The sequence below is a fragment of the Meles meles genome, chromosome 15 (assembly GCF_922984935.1).
Source record: "Meles meles chromosome 15, mMelMel3.1 paternal haplotype, whole genome shotgun sequence".
NCBI lineage: Eukaryota > Metazoa > Chordata > Mammalia > Carnivora > Mustelidae > Meles > Meles meles.
In genome coordinates this window covers 74444458-74461991 of record NC_060080.1, presented here as the reverse complement: position 1 = coordinate 74461991, position 17534 = coordinate 74444458, and the positions used below count along the sequence as shown (strand labels likewise).

Sequence of the window (17534 nt, the reverse complement as noted above, 5' to 3'; positions counted from 1 at the left end):
AAACTACATCACACAGATGGGTAAGCATACAGAATCTGGAGCAAAACAGAACTCAAACTCTATCACTTACTGCTAACTCTGTAATCTTGGGCAAGTGACTTTACATCTCTCTGTTTCCATTTCTTCATTTGTAGAATAAGTAAAACAATAGGACGTACGTAATACCTAGAGTTTCAAAGATTAAAACAGTAAACACATGTAAAAATAAGGAAAACACTTGACAGTCAATTAATGCTCATGAACAGTAGCCATTATCAGGTGGCTTCTCTAAGTGCTGAAAGAAGTGAACAGGTATTTCTAAAACAATGCAGTGAATTTTTTTATAATATGAATATGAAGAAGGTGGTACTCCAGAAGATAATGCAACTAATTATATTTGCAGAAACTGGGCAGGTTCGACTGAGGAGACATTTGGGCCTGAAGAAAGAATGGATATTAGCAATTTGCTACACAAGCAGGAAAGGGCCATTCCAGAAGAGGGACAATTTTGTATTGGAGCCACAAGTGTCGAAAGAGAAGGGGAATTTATTTTAATTATAATTATTATTTTTCAGTAAGTTCTCAGCCCAGCGTGGGGCTTGAACCCAGGATCCTGAGATCAGTAGTCTTTAAGAATTTTTTTTTTTTTTAAAGATTTTATTTATTTATTTGACAGAGAGAGAGATCACAAGTAGGCAGAGAGGCAGGCAGAGAGAGAGGAGGAAGCAGGCTCCCCGCGGAGCAGAGAGCCCGATGCGGGGCCCGATCCCAGGACCCCGAGATCATGACCCGAGCCGAAGGCAGCGGCCCAATCCACTGAGCCACCCAGGCGCCCTTGCAATTTATGTTTTATTACTAACTTGACCTCCTTTAATGAAGAACTAACTCACCAAAAATGTGAGAGTATATGTTCTTGCTTTGTTTGTTTATAAATATATCTCACAGATTTCTGATGTCTTTTTTTTTTTTGAGCTATATACAATGAAGAAAATGTTGACAAAATAAATAAGTTTAAACTTTTTATGTTAAAGTTACTGGGCATGGTGACAAGTGAGTTGTCTTTATTATTTTGTCTTTTTTTTTGTCTTTTTTTTGTCTTTATTATTACTGAAATTAAATTCAACATTTATAATTAAAAAAAAAAAAAAAAAAGAGATCAGTAGTCTTGTGCTCTATGGACCGAGACAGCCAGGAACTGGGGAAGGGAAATTTACTGGCCCAGATCCAGAGCTGCAGTGAGAGGCAGGGAGTACTGCAGGCTGTGGGGGATGTAAGTCTGTTGGAAAGTAGTCTGTGGTCAGATGATCTAAACTTCCTGTTTCTCAAGGTGTTTGGATTTTAACTTGCAGCCCAGTGGTTTCAGAACTGAGCTGATTGTCAGGCCTACCCGGAGAGGTAGGTAGGTAGGTAGGTAGGTATGTATGTATGTATGTATTCATTCATTCATTCGTTCATTCTAAGGTTTTTCTGGGTATTTTAACAGCTAAGTGCCTCCGGATCATACATTGATTGACTAATTTTTTTTTAATTTTATTTATTTGACAGAGAGATACATCACAGAGGCAGGCAGAGAGAGGGAGAAGCAGGATCCCTGCAGAGCAGAGGGCTCAATCACAGGACCCTGAGATCAGGACCTGAGCTGAAGGCGGAGGCCCAATCCACTGAGCCACTCAGATGCCCAGGAGAGATTTTAAAAAAGATCCCAATACCCACCTTCAGAAATTCCAAGCCTTTATATGTGCATGGGGCCCAGGAATACCTTTGGAAAGCCCTCCCACTCCCACTCCCCAGTAATTCTGCAGCTGAGTCAGGGTTGGGGCCGCTTCCACAAGGTAAGTGTGAGCCAAACAGGAGTGTGCAATACCATTCCTAAGGCAGGTAACTGCAGGACACATCCTGACCTGCAGGTCTTTGCTCAATATTTAAAAAAAAAATCACCCTATCTTTGTTTTTCACCGATACAGTTATCTTCTAACAGTTCACTACTGTTAATTTACTTACTGTATCATCTGAATTCATTTATTTGAGTGTAAACTGAACATTACTAGTGATCCTCAAATTCTAGAAGAGGCTGGCACATAGAAGGCCACATGTTTTTTAATAAATCAGTTATTTAAGGAGTGGAAGAAACAAGAATGTGGCTAGTATGGAATAAGGAGGTAATGGAAAACCTGTAATTTTGATGTTGGTCAGTTTGCTTAACAAGGAAAAGGGAGAGAGGGGTGCAGTTTTTTTCTTTAAATTTTTAAAATTTTTTATAAACATATAATGTAATTTTAGTCCCAGGGGTATAGGTCTGTGAATCGCCAGGTTTACACACTTTACAGCACTCACAGCACACACACCCCCACAATGTCCATAACCCCACCACCCTCTCTCGACCTCCCTCCCCCCAGCAACCCTGTTTGTTCTGCGAGATTAAGAGTCTCTTATGGTTTGTCTCCCTCCCAATCCCATCTTGTTTAATTTATTCTTTTCGTACCCCCCAAACCTCCCATGTTGCATGAACGTACAATGTTGTTACTTACAGGTGTACAATATAGTGATTCAACGATTCAGGACATTAGCGCTCAGAGAGGAGGTGAGGTTTTAAAAAAAAAATGTAGTAGGATGGGGAGAAAGGCTAGTTTTTCCTTGTTCTCGAGTTTCTTTCTGCTTTCACTCTCATGCTTCCGGGTACATAACAAACTCAAAACCGCCAGAACGGCCCACCTGGCCGCCTTCCCTAACTATTCATCCGCCCAGATTCCACGCAAGCGCAGCAGAAAGAAACACCTGGACCTGAAATCTTTTCAGGATGGCTGTCTGCCAGGGTCGGCGCGCGACCTAGGCTTACGCATGCGCAGTAGACAAGAGTCGCCAGCGTGCGCGGGAAGCTTGGCCGCGTCCGCTTATGATTGGCTACCGCGGCGGACTCCCACCCACCGAAAAGCAGCGGTGGATGCTGATTGGGCGTCTCAGCAAAGGCCGGACGCCGCACAGGAGGGAGGGAAGGGAGGCGGGAAACAGCTTAGGAGGTGCGGGGTCGCGCAGTTCCGTCTGGCAGGCAGCGGAGAGGTTCCGAAATGGCGGTGCAGCCGAAGGAGACGCTGCAGCTGGAGAGCGCGGCGGAGGTCGGCTTCGTGCGCTTCTTCCAGGCCATGCCGGAGAAGCCGACCACCACGGTGCGCCTCTTCGACCGGGGCGACTTCTACACGGCGCACCACGAGGACGCGCTGCTGGCTGCTCGAGAAGTGTTCAAGACCCAGGGGGTAGTCAAATACATCGGGCCGGCAGGTGAGGGCGGGGACTGCGCGGGCTCCCCTCGGGCGGTGGGCAGCGAGCGGGCTCTAGAGTAAGGAGTTATGGGGGCGGGGACGTCGGTGCCTCCCGGGAATGGCCCTTCCTCTGGCCGCTGCCTGGCCAAGTGGGGCGCCATCCGCCCCTGCCCCGCCTCCGCCCTGAGTCGGTCCCTCTGCAGCGGCCCCAGACCTGAACTAACAACAGACAACAGAAGGAGCGTTCGCTCTGCCCGGCGTTTTAATACATTGTTTTTTGTTTTTTGTTTTTTTTTTTAATTGCACAGCAGTCTCATGGGTGTCTGCCCGCGGCCCCACCTTGGCTCTGTAGATCTCCCCGCAAACTCCGGTCCAGGAGTGAGATTTAAAATAGAAGGGGGTTTGGGAGACCATTTCATGTCATCAGTATGGTTTTGCCCACCCTCCATTTAACTCTGGTTCAGTGCCGGGATCGGGAACGGGTTGCTATTGATAGGCAGCAGTGTCAAGTGGTCAGGACCTCGGACTTGGAGCCACATTTCTTGGATTCACGTCCCGGCGCCTCCATTTAACATCGGTGACTTTGGACTAGTCACGTTTGTCTTGGCCTCCCCTCGGCTCTGCGTGCCCTCCGTAATCCGGCCCCATGTCTCTCGCATTATCTCTCCCTGTAAGGCTGCAGACTTCTCATACTATGTGAACTAGACCTTCTAGATGTTTTATGTTGATTGCTTTACTCCCCGGCACCGTTATGATGGAGCATTCTTTCCTCATAACGGATTGGGGGGGGGTAGTGAGGAGTCGTGGGTTCTAGTCCTGCCTTTGCCACATGCGGATGGGATGTTAATGTTTCATTCATCAGGCAAACATTTATTGAGTGTTGCTGTGTCAGAGAGGGTTATGGACACTGGGAAGGACAGTATCTCTGCCTGCACAGAGCTCACTCTAGTGGAGAGCAAGGCAGAAATAATCAGTTATTGAAGGTGAAGAACTGTGGAAGTGTGCTCCCCAGCAAGTTGTTGAAGAGGCATAGAAGCAGGAATGGCAATGATTGGAGACCACAGAAGCAGCATTGGATGAGAATCTAAATTTCTCTTGCGTCTTGAAGGACTAGGCGTTCGCTGGGGAGAGGCTCTGAAAAAAGGCAGATTGGTGTCGCTGGAGCAGAAAACCCGGGAGGAGGGTGGCCTAGGTGAGTGGGGTCAGAGGATGGAAGGCTTGGTTGTGCTGAGTTGAAATTTTATGCTGTAGGCCCAGAGATTGGATGACTTAAGTAAAGGTGGAGAGGTGTGTTGGATGTTTGGCTGTAAGATGGGGAATGGGTTAGGAGGGGCAAGAGGAGAGGTGTTAGGACCAATGAAGACCAGCCAGAGATAGTGAGGGATGGATGGCTTCATAGTTAATGATGTTCTAAGTCATTTTCCAGTTTTAAAGTTACTCAAGGCTAGTGCATGTAGCTCTCCTATTTTTGTATTATGCAGCTTAGAATAATTTAAGCATTTAAAAATGATGTAAAAAGTTCTAAACATATTTGTATGGTTTTGTAAATTGAATCACTGATTTTTCTAAGCACCGATTAATGATTCTAATGCTTTTATTTTTCTAATTTAGATTATGAAACGAATAATGCATGCTAAGCTTTACACCCATTTACTGAGAAGGAAGTTTAGTATGACTATCCAGAATCTTCTATAGTGGAGTATAGACTTTAAAAAAAAATTTTTTTTCCTTTCATTGCTCTTGAAGGTTAAAATGTAGGCGTATACTGAGTGCATTCCTAAGAATAATCTAGATAGTCACTTCCTTTTCATTATTGAGAATGGTGTTAAAGGTGAATTTAACTTTTCAGAGATTAGCAAGTAAATGTGAGTTATTCTTAAGGATCTAGTTCTTAGGTTAAGAATTTATGCCAAACACACATCTTAGGTAAAAGATTGTCCTACTATATGTCCGAGTGGGATAATAACAGTGAAATTTTTAAAATTAAATAATTATAGATTTTATTTATTCATTCGAGAGAGAGAGCACAAGGAGGCGGAGAGGGAGATGGAGAGGGAGAAGCCAACTCCCCTGCTGAGCTGGGAGCCAGACATGGGGCTGGATCTCAGGACCAGGAGATCATGACTTGAGCTGAAGGCAGACCCTTAACCATCTGAGCCACCCAGGTGCCCTGGATAATAACAGAAAAAGATTGATCATTTGTTACTAGAAATTGGCTGAAATAAGTGAAAGAGGGAGTTTCTCAAAAATATTCTGGAGAGCCCCAAAGTGGGTGTCTTGCAGTTTTCACTGTGCAAGGTGCAGTGTAACTGAGCAGCTTTTTAAATAATGTATGTTGGTGTGAGGCTGCCAATACTTGTTTCTTGGGAGGAATTTTTCTTCATTTCAATATTAGATTTAGGTAAAGGGTTAACAAAACCTTTTTCTGTGCTTATCTATTCTACCTGGAAACCTTGATCACATTAAGGTTAGTTATGTTTCTAGGCAGCATTGCTTATTGAGAAATGACCCTAGATTGGTAAATTATGTCTGGACTGTAAGGCCTGATGAACTATAAATAACCTGATGAGGGTCATGTGCACTTGCACTTGAGGCAAATCTCAGAGCCTCTGACCTTTTCCCACATTCTTTAGCTTATCTCTGACTGTAGAAGACAAATTGTTAGAACTCTCTCAATTTCCTGCCCTCAAAAGGATACTTTTTTTTTTTAAGATTTTATTTATTTATTGGACAGACAGAGATCACTAGTAGACAGAGAGGCAGGCAGAGGGAGAGGAGGAAACAGGCTCCCCGCTGAGCAGAGAGCCTGATGTGGGGCTAGATCACAGTGTTCTGGGATCGTGACCTGAGCCGAAGGCAGAGCCTTTTAACCCACTGAGCCACCCAGGTGCCCCAAAAGGATACTTTTTTTTAATATAACGGGTTTGTTGAGATACTATTCACATACAGTATGATTCACACATTTACTTTTGATTGACACATGTAAACATTTCAGTGTTCTGTTTTATAATTCAGTGGATTATAGTATATTCACAAAGTTAAGCAACCATCAAGGCAATACATCTTTTTTTTTTTTTTTTTTTTAAAGTAGGCTCCATGCCCGGTGTGGAGCCCAACATGGGGCTTGAACTCAGCACCCTGAGATCAAGACCTGAGCTAAGAGTTAGGACGCTCAACTGACTGAGACACCCAGGTGCCCCACCAGAGTACATCTTAGTTATTTATATATTTGTTTTTAAAGTAATCTCTACACCCAACGTGGGATTGACCTCAAGACCCTGAGTCAGATGGATGCTCTACCAACTGAACCAGCCAGGTGCCCCCACAGTAAATTTTTAAAACATTTTTGTCTGTCCCCAAAAGAAACCCTGTACCCATTAGCAGTCACCCTCTCCCCCAATTCTCCCAATGCTAGGCAACCACTAACCTCTCATCTCTCTAGATTTCACTTACCCTGGACATTGCATAAAAATGGAATCCTAAGGGCACCTGGGTGCCTCAGTTCGTTAAGCATCTGTCTCAGGCTCAGGTCATGATCTCAGGGTCTTGGGACCAGGTACTGCATCTGGCTCCCTGCTCAGCGGAAAGTGTGCTTCTCCCGCTGCCCCTTCCCCTGCTCATGCTTGCTTGCTGTATCTCTCTCTCTCAAATAAAGAAATAAAATCTTTTATATGGAATCATAAAATATGTGGTCTTTCATGACTGACTTCTTTCACAATATTTTCAAGGTTCATCTCTGCTATCAGTACTTCATTTCTTTTTATTGCCAAAAAATACTCTATTGTATGGATTTATCATTTTTTTTTTACCCATTTACCCATTTGCCAGTTCACAGACATTTGGGTTATTTCTTGAATCTATACTTTTTAATTTCATCTGTACCCATTCTTTCCTCCCTATTGTGCCAGTGAAGAGATGAGCCTTTTGCTGTGGTCTGGATCTCAATCCCCTCTTTCAGAGTTGGCTTTGTGTTTCCTCTCCTCTAGTTCATTCTACTGGCAGGTAGGCTTACTCACGTCTTTTAAGCTACTTTTAACCTTCAACATTTAATGATCACAGTATTATTTTTAAAAAGCCCTGTAAGATGGGTTAGTACTGAGCTCCAATTTATGGATAAGAAATCTGAGTCACTGAAAAAGAAAATTACTTGGGTTTTGCCTCTTTTTTTTTTTTTTTTGGTCAGAATTCAGCTTAGAAAGCATCTCCTGTTGGGAGCCTTTCTTGATTTCCCTATTAAGACTGCCTGGTTAGCTGGCCTACTTCTCTTAGGTATTCATTGCCCTTGGGCCTTCTTACCTAGACACAGCATTTATTCTACCTATTGCCTGTCTATCCCAATAGACTGAAAGCTCTTAGCAGGACCTGTATTTTAACCAGTGTCTGCCTCTGAACTCTAGCCCCTAGCATGATGCCCACATGTAGCAGACACATGGTAATTGTCATCTCAATGAGGTTGGGGGCTTCAAATTATTCTTGAAAACTCTTATATGAACCTGAGGCTATTCCTTCTGCTGTACCCTAGGTGGAGGCTGGGTACCTTTCTGTTCCTGTTGTCTTATTTCACACCATGTCAGTTTTACTTCCCAGCAGGTTAGATAAAGCATACTATGCCAGTCTCTTCGCCAGGAACTTAGAGTAGCTGTACTTTAAATGCTCATCAGTAAACAAGACTTAAAATGCACCACCACCCAGTGCGTCACAGAAACTCCTTTGAGAGAAATAGTAACTTCGCAGGATAACCTTGGCAGTTGGGTGGCCTGACTGTCTTATTAGCAATAGAGGTAAAGGAGGCCATGGGGGGAATCATCATCTCATTTGTCTCTTGACCCCACCCACTCTTAAGAAATCACCACTGTTGTGATTCTGTTTCTGTTCAAAGTGTTGTCAGTAGAGGGATTCCTGGGTGGCTCAGTTGGTTAAGGGACTGCCTTCGGCTTAGGTCATGATCCTGGACTTTCAGGATCAAGTCCCACATAGGCTCCCTGTGCTGTGGGGAGTCTGCTTCTCCCACTGACCTCTCTCCTTTCATTCTCTCTCTCTCTCTCTCTCTCTCTCTCTCTCTCTCTCTGTCAAATAAATAAATAAATAAAATCTTTTTTTAAAAAAAGGGTCGGTAGAAAGTTTTGACCAGATTGCTCTGGATCCAGGTAGATAACATTGACGTGCAAAGTAGTTGGGTGTAATAGGGAGGGGTGGGGCTTGTGGATCTGAGAGTGCTTGTTCATCCTGTAATGGCATTCAATATCAAGTACTTTTTTTTTTTTTAAAGATTTTATTTATTTATTAGAGAGATAGAGAGCACAAGTAGGCAGAGCACCAGGCAGGAGAAGGAGAAGCAGGCTCCCTGATGAGCAGGGAGCCCGATGTGGGGCTCGATCCCAGGACCCTGGGATCGTGACCTGAGCCAAAGGTAGCCGCTTAATCGACTGAGCCACCCAGGCGTCCCTCAATATCAAGTACTTTAAAAACCCTGTGCTGGGCAGACAGTTCGGCTGGCATATCCTGGTTTGATTTAAGAGCTGTTTCAGAATTTTGCCAAACTAATCTTGTTTTTTCCCCCCTCTCAGAATTGTTTTTGCTGAGTTGGATTTTACGTTTTGCCTTCTAATTTAAAGGATGATGTGAAAAACTGTTTTTGAAACTCACTGTTGTATTTACTGGAAGTTGCTGGTAAAGTTCACAGTGGTGTTTATCAGAACCTTTGGGAGAAATTCTCTGATTTTGTATTAACTCTAGTTTGCTGCCTTTTTTTTTTTTTTAAGATATATTTATTTTAGAAAGCGAGCGAGTCTGCACTAGTAGGAAGAGGGACAGAGGGAGAGAATCTCTAGTGGACTCCACGCAGAACCAAATGTGGGGCTTGATCTCAAGACCATGAGATCATGACCTCAGCGGAAACCAGAGTTGGACACTTAACTGACTGAGCCACCCAGGTGCCTGTGCTGCTTTTCTTGAAGTTTTTTTTTCCCCCTTGTTTTTATTTTTATGATGTCTCATCTTTTGAATAATGTTACTCACAGGGAATTTAACTAGATGTGTTGGTAGGCTGACCAATCATTCTCATTTGCTTGGGACTGAGGGGGGCTTCCGGAACACCAAACTTTCAGTATACTGGGAGAGTCTCGGGCAAAATGGGAAGAGTTTTAGGCAAAACCAGGAAATAATTTAGATAGGGCTGACCATTCCACTCAGGTTCTGATCCTGAGTGAGTGTTAGTTGGGAGATATGAGCCTTTTGCAGGCTGGAGGCCTTCAGTCTTGCACATGCCTCTGAGAACGTGAGTTCAGACCTTGTTGAATGGGATTCTAGAGTAAACATAATTCTCATGCAGCTTGCTGTCTAAATGCAGCCTAAAGAAACAGCAGTCTATTCAAGTCTGTAAGAAAATGTGACTGTTAAACTTAGTTGAAATTGGTGTCCTAAATAGTGTTTTGCTCCAAGTGTGAACTGATTGACTATATATATATATATTTTTAAAGATTTTATTTATTTGACAGAGAGATCACAAGTAGGCAGAGAGGCAGGCGCAGAGAGGGGGGAAGCAGGCTCCCTGCCCAGCAGAGAGCCCAATGCGGGGCTTGATCCCAGGACCCTGAGATTGAGATCATGACCTGAGCCAAAGGCAGCGGCCCAATCCACTGAGCCACCCAGGCGCCCCTGATTGACTATATTTTAAAGATATGGAGATTTCAGGGAAAAAAATTCATATTTTGAGCTGCTTTTTTAAAATTCCGCGCAGTTGAAAACTCTGGGTATAAAATATCCCCATGGTTCAGCAGTGTGTTTGGAGCTGAGTGGCTGCTCTCTCTGACATAGTCCTTTATCCCAGTGTGCTTTTCCTTCTTTTGTCACTGTTCCCACCACTCCATATGATCTCTTTTGAAGCCACCTGCCATGTCAGGTCTGTTGCTCTTTGCTCGTCTTACACCTGCCTGGTTGCTATAGATAATTATTTGCCAGTCCTGGGTGAGGTACAGAATGTTTTAGGGAAGAACCTTAAGAGAGGTAAGATTTGAGCCCTTTTTCAGGGTTTCACACAGTGGGAATTCTTGCTAGTACTTGTAACTAATGAAAGGGATATTGGAAGTATCACCTCTGCTTAGCTGTACAAAGAGTTGCCTTATGTCATTTAATTAATCTTTATGCTTGTTTGTATTTAATATTTGTACTTGGCATGATCTATTATTAAATTTAGGTTAAACTTTTAATAAGATCCAGAATTGTCAGAATAATTTACAAGTATTAGCTTTTTTTTTTTAAAGATTTTATTTATTTGACACAGAGGGAGTGGGAGAGGGAGAAGCTGGCCTCCCACCAAGCAGGGAGCCCGATGCGGGGCTCGATCCCAGGACCCTGGGATCATGACCTGAGCCAAAGGCAGACACTTAACAATTGAGCCACCCAGATGCCCCAGCAAGTATTACCATTAAGTGAATAATTGGTATTACCTGTACTGAATGACACCCAGTGTTGTAAGAACCCACATGCCTCCAAACATTGGCAGAAGTCTGCTAGAGAAGCAAAATTGTTCCCAGTTGAAAACCATTGATCTAAAATAAAGACCAAAAAGTTTGAAAACTCTGTTGATTGGAGAGGGGAAATAGATGCACTCATACTTTATGGATGATGGTGCTAATTAATTAGCACAGCCAACCAAGGAGAGTATTCTGGCAGTATTTATCAAAATCACTCATATTCTTTGATAAAATCCAGTTGGGGGCTTTGTCTTACAGGTGTGCTCACCTGTTTGGAGAGTGAAGCATGTACAAGATTGTGCAGCATTGTTGTAATAGTAGAGACTAGAAACAACCTATATGCCCATCAGTAAGAGACCAAATGATAGGACATCCTCAGAGTCATTGGAATGTTTGCAGCTGTAAACAGAAAGAAGCTGATTGTAATGATGGAACAACCTCCAAAATATATTAAAATGTTTAAAAAAAAAAAAACCAAGATACAGAACAGTGTTTGTAGTATGTCCTTATTGATGTAAGAGAGGAACAAAATAATGCTTGTATGTGTATAGCTTGTGTTTGGGAATATATTTTATAAACTGATAGCACTTGACTGGTGAATTGGATATGTAGGGGATCATTGGTGAAAGGGAAGTCTTTTTGCAGTACTTCTTTGAGCCTTTGAATTTTAACCTGTTTCCTAGAACATTTTTTTTTTTTTAAAGATTTTATTTATTTATTTGACAGACAGAGATCACAAGCAGGCAGAGAGGCAGGCAGAGAGAGAGGAGGAAGCAGGCTCCCTGCAGAGCAGAGAGCCCGATGCGGGGCTTGATCCCAGGACTCTGGGATCATGACCTGAGCCGAAGGCAGAGGCTTTAACCCACTGAGCCACCCAGGCGCCCCAATGTTTCCTAGAACATTTTGCAGTGAATAATGACATACATTTTTATGGGCCTTTCAGGAAAAGTTTAATTACATACAAATACTGTATAATTATAAGATTTTTATTCAAAATTCTGAGAAACTAATTATAAGAAAGGACAAGTAAGTTTAGCTGGATATGCATTTATTCCTTTCTAGCTTTGATATGAGGCTCAATCCCAGCACCCTGGGATCATGACCCAAGGTGAAGGCAGACACTTAACCAACTGAGCCACCCAAGCGCCCCTGTCTTTGTATTATTTTCTTCCTCCTCCTCCTCTTCTTCTTCTTTTTTAAGATTTTGTTTATTTATTTATTTATTTATTTGAGAGAAACAGCAAGAGAGAACATGATTGGGGAGGAAAGGGAGAAGTATGTTCCCTGCTGAGCAGGGAGACCTGCAATCCCAGGATCCCAGGAACAGGACCTGAGTTGAAGGCAGACACTTAACTGACTGAGCCACCCAAGTGCTCCTATCTTTGTATCTTTCTAATTTTTTATTTTGATGCATAGGTTCCACAGAAAAAGGTGGGGTGCTACATCTATTCATCTTTTTATACCCTTCAACTGGGATAAGTAATAAGTACTTGATAAACAGTTTATTGAAGGAATGAATTACTGAGAGAAGAATGTAGCTTTGCGGGGGTGGGGGGTGAGGGGGAGCCATCGTATTAGGTACCTGAACACTTAACCACTTTAAATCCTCAAATGTGTAATATGTATTTTTAATATTTTTCTTTAGGAACAAAGACCTTGGAGAGTGTTGTGCTTAGTAAAATGAATTTTGAGTCTTTTGTAAAAGATCTTCTTCTAGTTCGACAGTACAGAGTTGAAGTTTATAAGAATAGAGCTGGAAATAAGGCCTCAAAGGAGAATGATTGGTATTTGGCATTTAAGGTAATTATCTTCCTCTTTAATTTGGTTATTATTTTTAAGAGTAGAAAAAATAAAGATGTGAGACTTCACGTGTGTGCTTTAATATTTTAATCAGGTTGTGATAAAATGCTTTGAGAAATATTCTTTAGCATGTGGTTTTTTTGTTTTTTTTTTTTAATATTTTTTATTTATTTGACAGAGAGAAACCACAACTAGGCAGAGAGGCAGGCAGAGAGAGAGGAGGAAGCAGGCTCCCTGCGGAGCAGAGAGCCCGATGTGGGGCTCGATCCCAGGACCCTGGGACCATGACCCGAGCCGAAGGCAGAGGGTTAACCCACTGAGCCACCCAGGCACCCCTAGCATGTGGTTTTTTAAAATCATGGTTTAATAGCAGTTTAGAAATTCAGTAAATCCTTATTAGGAGTATGAATACTTGAAGCTTTGTCAGTATCCCTGAAACCTAAATAAGAAAATAGATTTTATGTAAAATTGAATACCAGCATTAAACAAAGATTTGATTTTATTGTTTTTAAAGTAGTATCACACGGATTAACTGTATCCCAAATACCTCATTTATATGCTTTTTAAAGATTTTTATAATTTTTATTATTATTTTTTAAGATTCTGTTTATTTGAGAGAGAGACACAGTATGAATAGGAGGGACAGAGGGAGAGACAGTCTCAAGTAGACTGACTACACACTGAGCATCGAGCCTAATGCAGGCCTCCATCCTAGGACACTGAGGTCATGACCTGAGCTGAAACCAAGTAGGATACTACAAGCACCCTATTTTAATTTTTTTTTTTTTTTGATGATTTATTTGAGAAAATGCTCAAGAGCAAATTAGGGAAGAAGCAGAGAGAAAGAATCTCAAGCAGACAACCTGCTGAACATGAAGCCCCAGGCTACCTTGGGATCTTGACGTGAGTGGAAGTCTAGTCCCAAGCTTAACAGGATCAGCCACCCACTGTGTTCCCTCCCCTTTTTTTTCAAATTTCCTCTTTTTTAAAACTTTATTTATTTATTTAAAGTAATTCCTACTCCCAGCGTGGGGTTTGAATTTACAATCCTGAGATTGAGTCACGTGCCAGCCAGGAGCCCCTCATTTGTACACATTTGTAATGTCTTTGTATCTTTCTATATGCTTTTCTCTTCCATTAAATGTACAATTTTTTATAAGCCAGGAACTTTGTTTAATGGTAATCCTATTCCTTGGTGTCCCTAGAAAGGCTTATTGACGTACGTATTTTATGCGTTCATGGAGATAGTAGTACTGTTTTGTTTCCTATAATGACTACCTTTGTTGTTAGTCTCTAAGGTCCTGTTTTTGGTTGTTCAACTGCAGTGCCTGCAGGGAGTAGGTTCTAAATAAATACTGGAATAAATCGATGGTAGAATGTTGTTGGGGAACATGATTCATTCTTGAAAGGGAATAAATGTGTGATAAGGGTGACCGTGCTCTGGGCTTATAGTCAGCATATATTCTTTATTTTCTCCTCTTGTCTCTCTGGGTGTCCTTGGCAAATTTCCCAACCTTCTCCTATATCTGTTTCTCCATAAACAGTAAAATTAGAAGGTTTTTTTGGATGCTTTCCAACTTGAAAGTCCTGTGATTTTTTTTTTTTTTCCTTGTGAGGTTTAATAGAATCCTTTAATATTTGATTTTGGTACTATCCCAAATATAATTTTGTTCAATTCTTGTTTCATAATGTGTCCTCCTCCCCCTGCCAACCTTTGTAAATGTAGACATTTACTGAAGATAATATCTGGGAGAATATAGCATTCTACATTATAGAGTTCCCTGGGATTTTCATTGGTGTTTTCCTGAGAACAGTGGGGCTTTTACTTAGAGTTTTAGCCTAGGTCTTGAAAGATTTTAATAGAAAATTGAGGGTACCACAAAGTGATGTTTTCTATTTCATTCTTCATAGAGCTCAATTAGTTAACACCAAAATGTGGAATCCTAAATGTATAAGAGATTACCATGATTATCAGCCCATCTGCTATTATACTCTGCTATACCATATTCAAATCCTTAAAGATGAATTCTTAAGCCTACCTTTTTAGGTCAGGGGGATGTTTTTCAAGTATATATCTTTATCAGATTAAAAAGGTGGTATCTTCATCCTGACATTTTAAGTTCAGATCTAAAACTACATAAACTGATTTATTTTTACATTTTTTAGCTTATTGAGTCTATAATAATGTATTAGTGATACTTAAAATAGTTGATTTCTATGATTGATTTCTATTGCATGTTCTCAGTGGTAATGTTCAGAGCAGGAAAAGACCTTGGATACCATCTAATTCACAGACTACCAGTATTTATCATTTTCTTTTCTTTTTTTTTTTTTAAGTCTTTATCATTTTCAAGGACCCTCAAGAACACAATTTTATTAGCTACTTGTTCTCTCTTTTTTATTTTATTTATTTTCAGCATAACAGTACTCATTGTGTTTGCACCACACCCAGTGCTCCATGCAATATGTGCCCTCTCTATTACCCTCCACCTGGTACCCCAACCTCCCACCCCCCGCCCCTTCAAAACCCTTAGGTTGTTTTTCAGAGTCCGGTCTCTCATGGTTCATCTCCCCTACTTGTTCTCTTCAGAGACTTTTTTTAAAGGTGTGCTTCATAATCTGTACAAATCCAAAGTATATATGTAAAAATATGATGTTTACATTTTGTAATTGAAGCAGTGCTTTTAAAATTTGAATGCAAGATGCTTTCTCCATTTCATTTTTTTTAAAAATATTTTATTTATTTATTTGACAGAGAGGTCACAACTAGGCAGAGAGGCAGGCAGAGAGAGAGGCAGAGAGAGAGGAGGAAGCAGGCTCCCTGCGGAGCAGAGAGCCCGATGCGGGGCTCGATCCCAGGACCCTGAGACCATGACCTGAGCCGAAGGCAGGTCACTGAGCCACCCAGGCGCCCCTCTCCATTTCATTTTTTTTTTTTAATTTTTAAAGAGTGCCTGGCTGACTCTGTTGGTATAGCATGTGACTCTTGATCCTCAGGATCATGAGTTCAAGCCCCATATGGCCATGGAGCCTACCTTTAAAAAATACTAATAAATAAAATATACTATATATTTTTAAAGAGTCTAAGTCGGGGCGCCTGGGTGGCTCAGTGGGTTAAAGCCTTGGCTTTCGGCTCAGGTCCTGGTATCGAGCCTCACATGAGGCCCTCTGCTCAGCAGGGAGCCTGTTTCCCCCTCTCTTTCTGCCTGCCTCTCTGCCTATTTGTGTTCTCTGTCTGTTGAATAAATAAATAAAATCTTCAAAAAAAAAATAAAGATTTAAGTCATCTCTATACCCAACATGGGACTCAAACTCATGACCCTGAGATCAAGAGTCCCATGCTCTTCTGACTGAGACAGCCAAGTGCCCCCCTCCATTTGATTTTTGGTCCAGATTTTAATCAACAATCCATAGTTATAGGATATTTAGATTCATATTGTAAAAAAATAAATTTTATCATGATCATAATGATAAAAACCTTCAGGAACTTTGGACACCTAAATGATTGTGTGTGTAATCCAGGTGCGGGATTTCACATTGAAAATCTGTTCTTTTTTTTAAATTTTATTTATTTATTTGACAGACAGAGATCACAGGTAGGCAGAGAGGCAGGCAGAGAGAGAGGGGGAAACAGGCTCCTGGGATCATGACCTGAGCTGAAGGCAGAGGCTTTAACCCACTGAGCCACCCAGGCGCCCTGAAAATCTGTTCTGATAAATTTATTTTTAGATGTGATCAAATGTCCTGAAAACAATTGGAAAAAATAGGGAGAATACTTTATAGAAAATGAGATAATAATAATTAGTATATATTGTTATAAACAGTTTTTTTTTTAAATTTTTTTTATTTGTTTATTTACAGCATAACAGTGTTCATTGTTTTGGCATCACACCCAGTGCTCCATGCAGTATGTGCCCTCCCTATTACCCACCACCTGGTTCCTCAACCTCCCACCCCCCACCCCGCCCCTTCAAAACCCTCTGGTTGTTTTTCAGAGTCCATAGTCTCATGATTCATCTCCCCTTCCAGTTTCCCTCAACTCCCTCTCCTCTCCATCTCCCCATGTCCTCCATGTTATTTGTTACGCTCCACAAATAAGTGAGACCATATGATACTTGACTCTCTCTGCTTGACTTATTTCGCTCAGCATAATCTCTTCCAGTCCCGTCCATGTTGCTACAAAAGTTGGGTATTCATCCTTTCTGATGGAGGCATAATACTCCATTGTGTATATGTACCACATCTTCCTTATCCATTCATCCTATAAACAGTTTTTTTTTTTTAAAGATTTTATTTATTTATTTGACAGAGAGAAATCACAACAAGGCAGAGAGGCAGGCAGAGAGAGAGAGAGGGAAGCAGGCTCCCCGCTGAGCAGAGAACCCGATGCGGGACTCGATCCCAGGACCCTGAGATCATGACCTGAGCCGAAGGCAGTGGCTTAACCCACTGAGCCACCCAGGCGCCCCTATAAACAGTTTTTTTAAGAGAACATTTTGTTAACGAAATTGGTCAAGGTTGGGTAATGCTTGTTTGCTAGTAAAATTTTAAGTACATTCAATAGTTCTGAAAAATTTTCTTTATTTTTGTTCAGGCTTCTCCAGGCAACCTTTCGCAGTTTGAAGACATTCTGTTTGGTAACAATGATATGTCAGCTTCCATTGGTGTTGTGGGTATTAAAATGTCTACAGTTGATGGCCAAAGACAGGTCGGAGTTGGGTATGTTGACTCCATACAGAGGAAGCTAGGACTTTGTGAGTTCCCTGATAATGATCAGTTCTCCAATTTAGAGGCTCTCCTGATTCAGATTGGACCAAAGGAATGTGTTCTACCAGGAGGAGAGACTGCTGGAGACATGGGAAAACTGAGGCAGGTAAGGGAATCAAGTTAGTGATGGAGGAGAATATAAGCCTGGGAAAGACTCATTAACATAACAGACACCTTTAAAGAAAAAAATAATTCAGAACTCAACTTTTTTTAATCTAAATACAATAAGGTATTTTCAGGATAATCTTGATGTTTA

At 41.6% G+C, this 17534-nt stretch overlaps 1 protein-coding gene across 1 annotated transcript in view; it reads left to right on the top strand.

Annotated features, from left to right (window-relative positions):
- The first annotated feature begins 2984 nt into the window (after positions 1–2984).
- MSH2 (mutS homolog 2) overlaps positions 2985–17534 on the top strand; it is an 80019-nt gene continuing 65469 nt past the window's right edge. Inside the window, exons 1-3 of the mRNA XM_045979799.1 lie at positions 2985–3255; positions 12357–12511; positions 17106–17384. Coding sequence (XP_045835755.1) covers positions 3045–3255; positions 12357–12511; positions 17106–17384 — 645 coding nt within the window. The 5' untranslated portion in view covers positions 2985–3044. The remainder of the gene's footprint in view (positions 3256–12356; positions 12512–17105; positions 17385–17534) is intronic.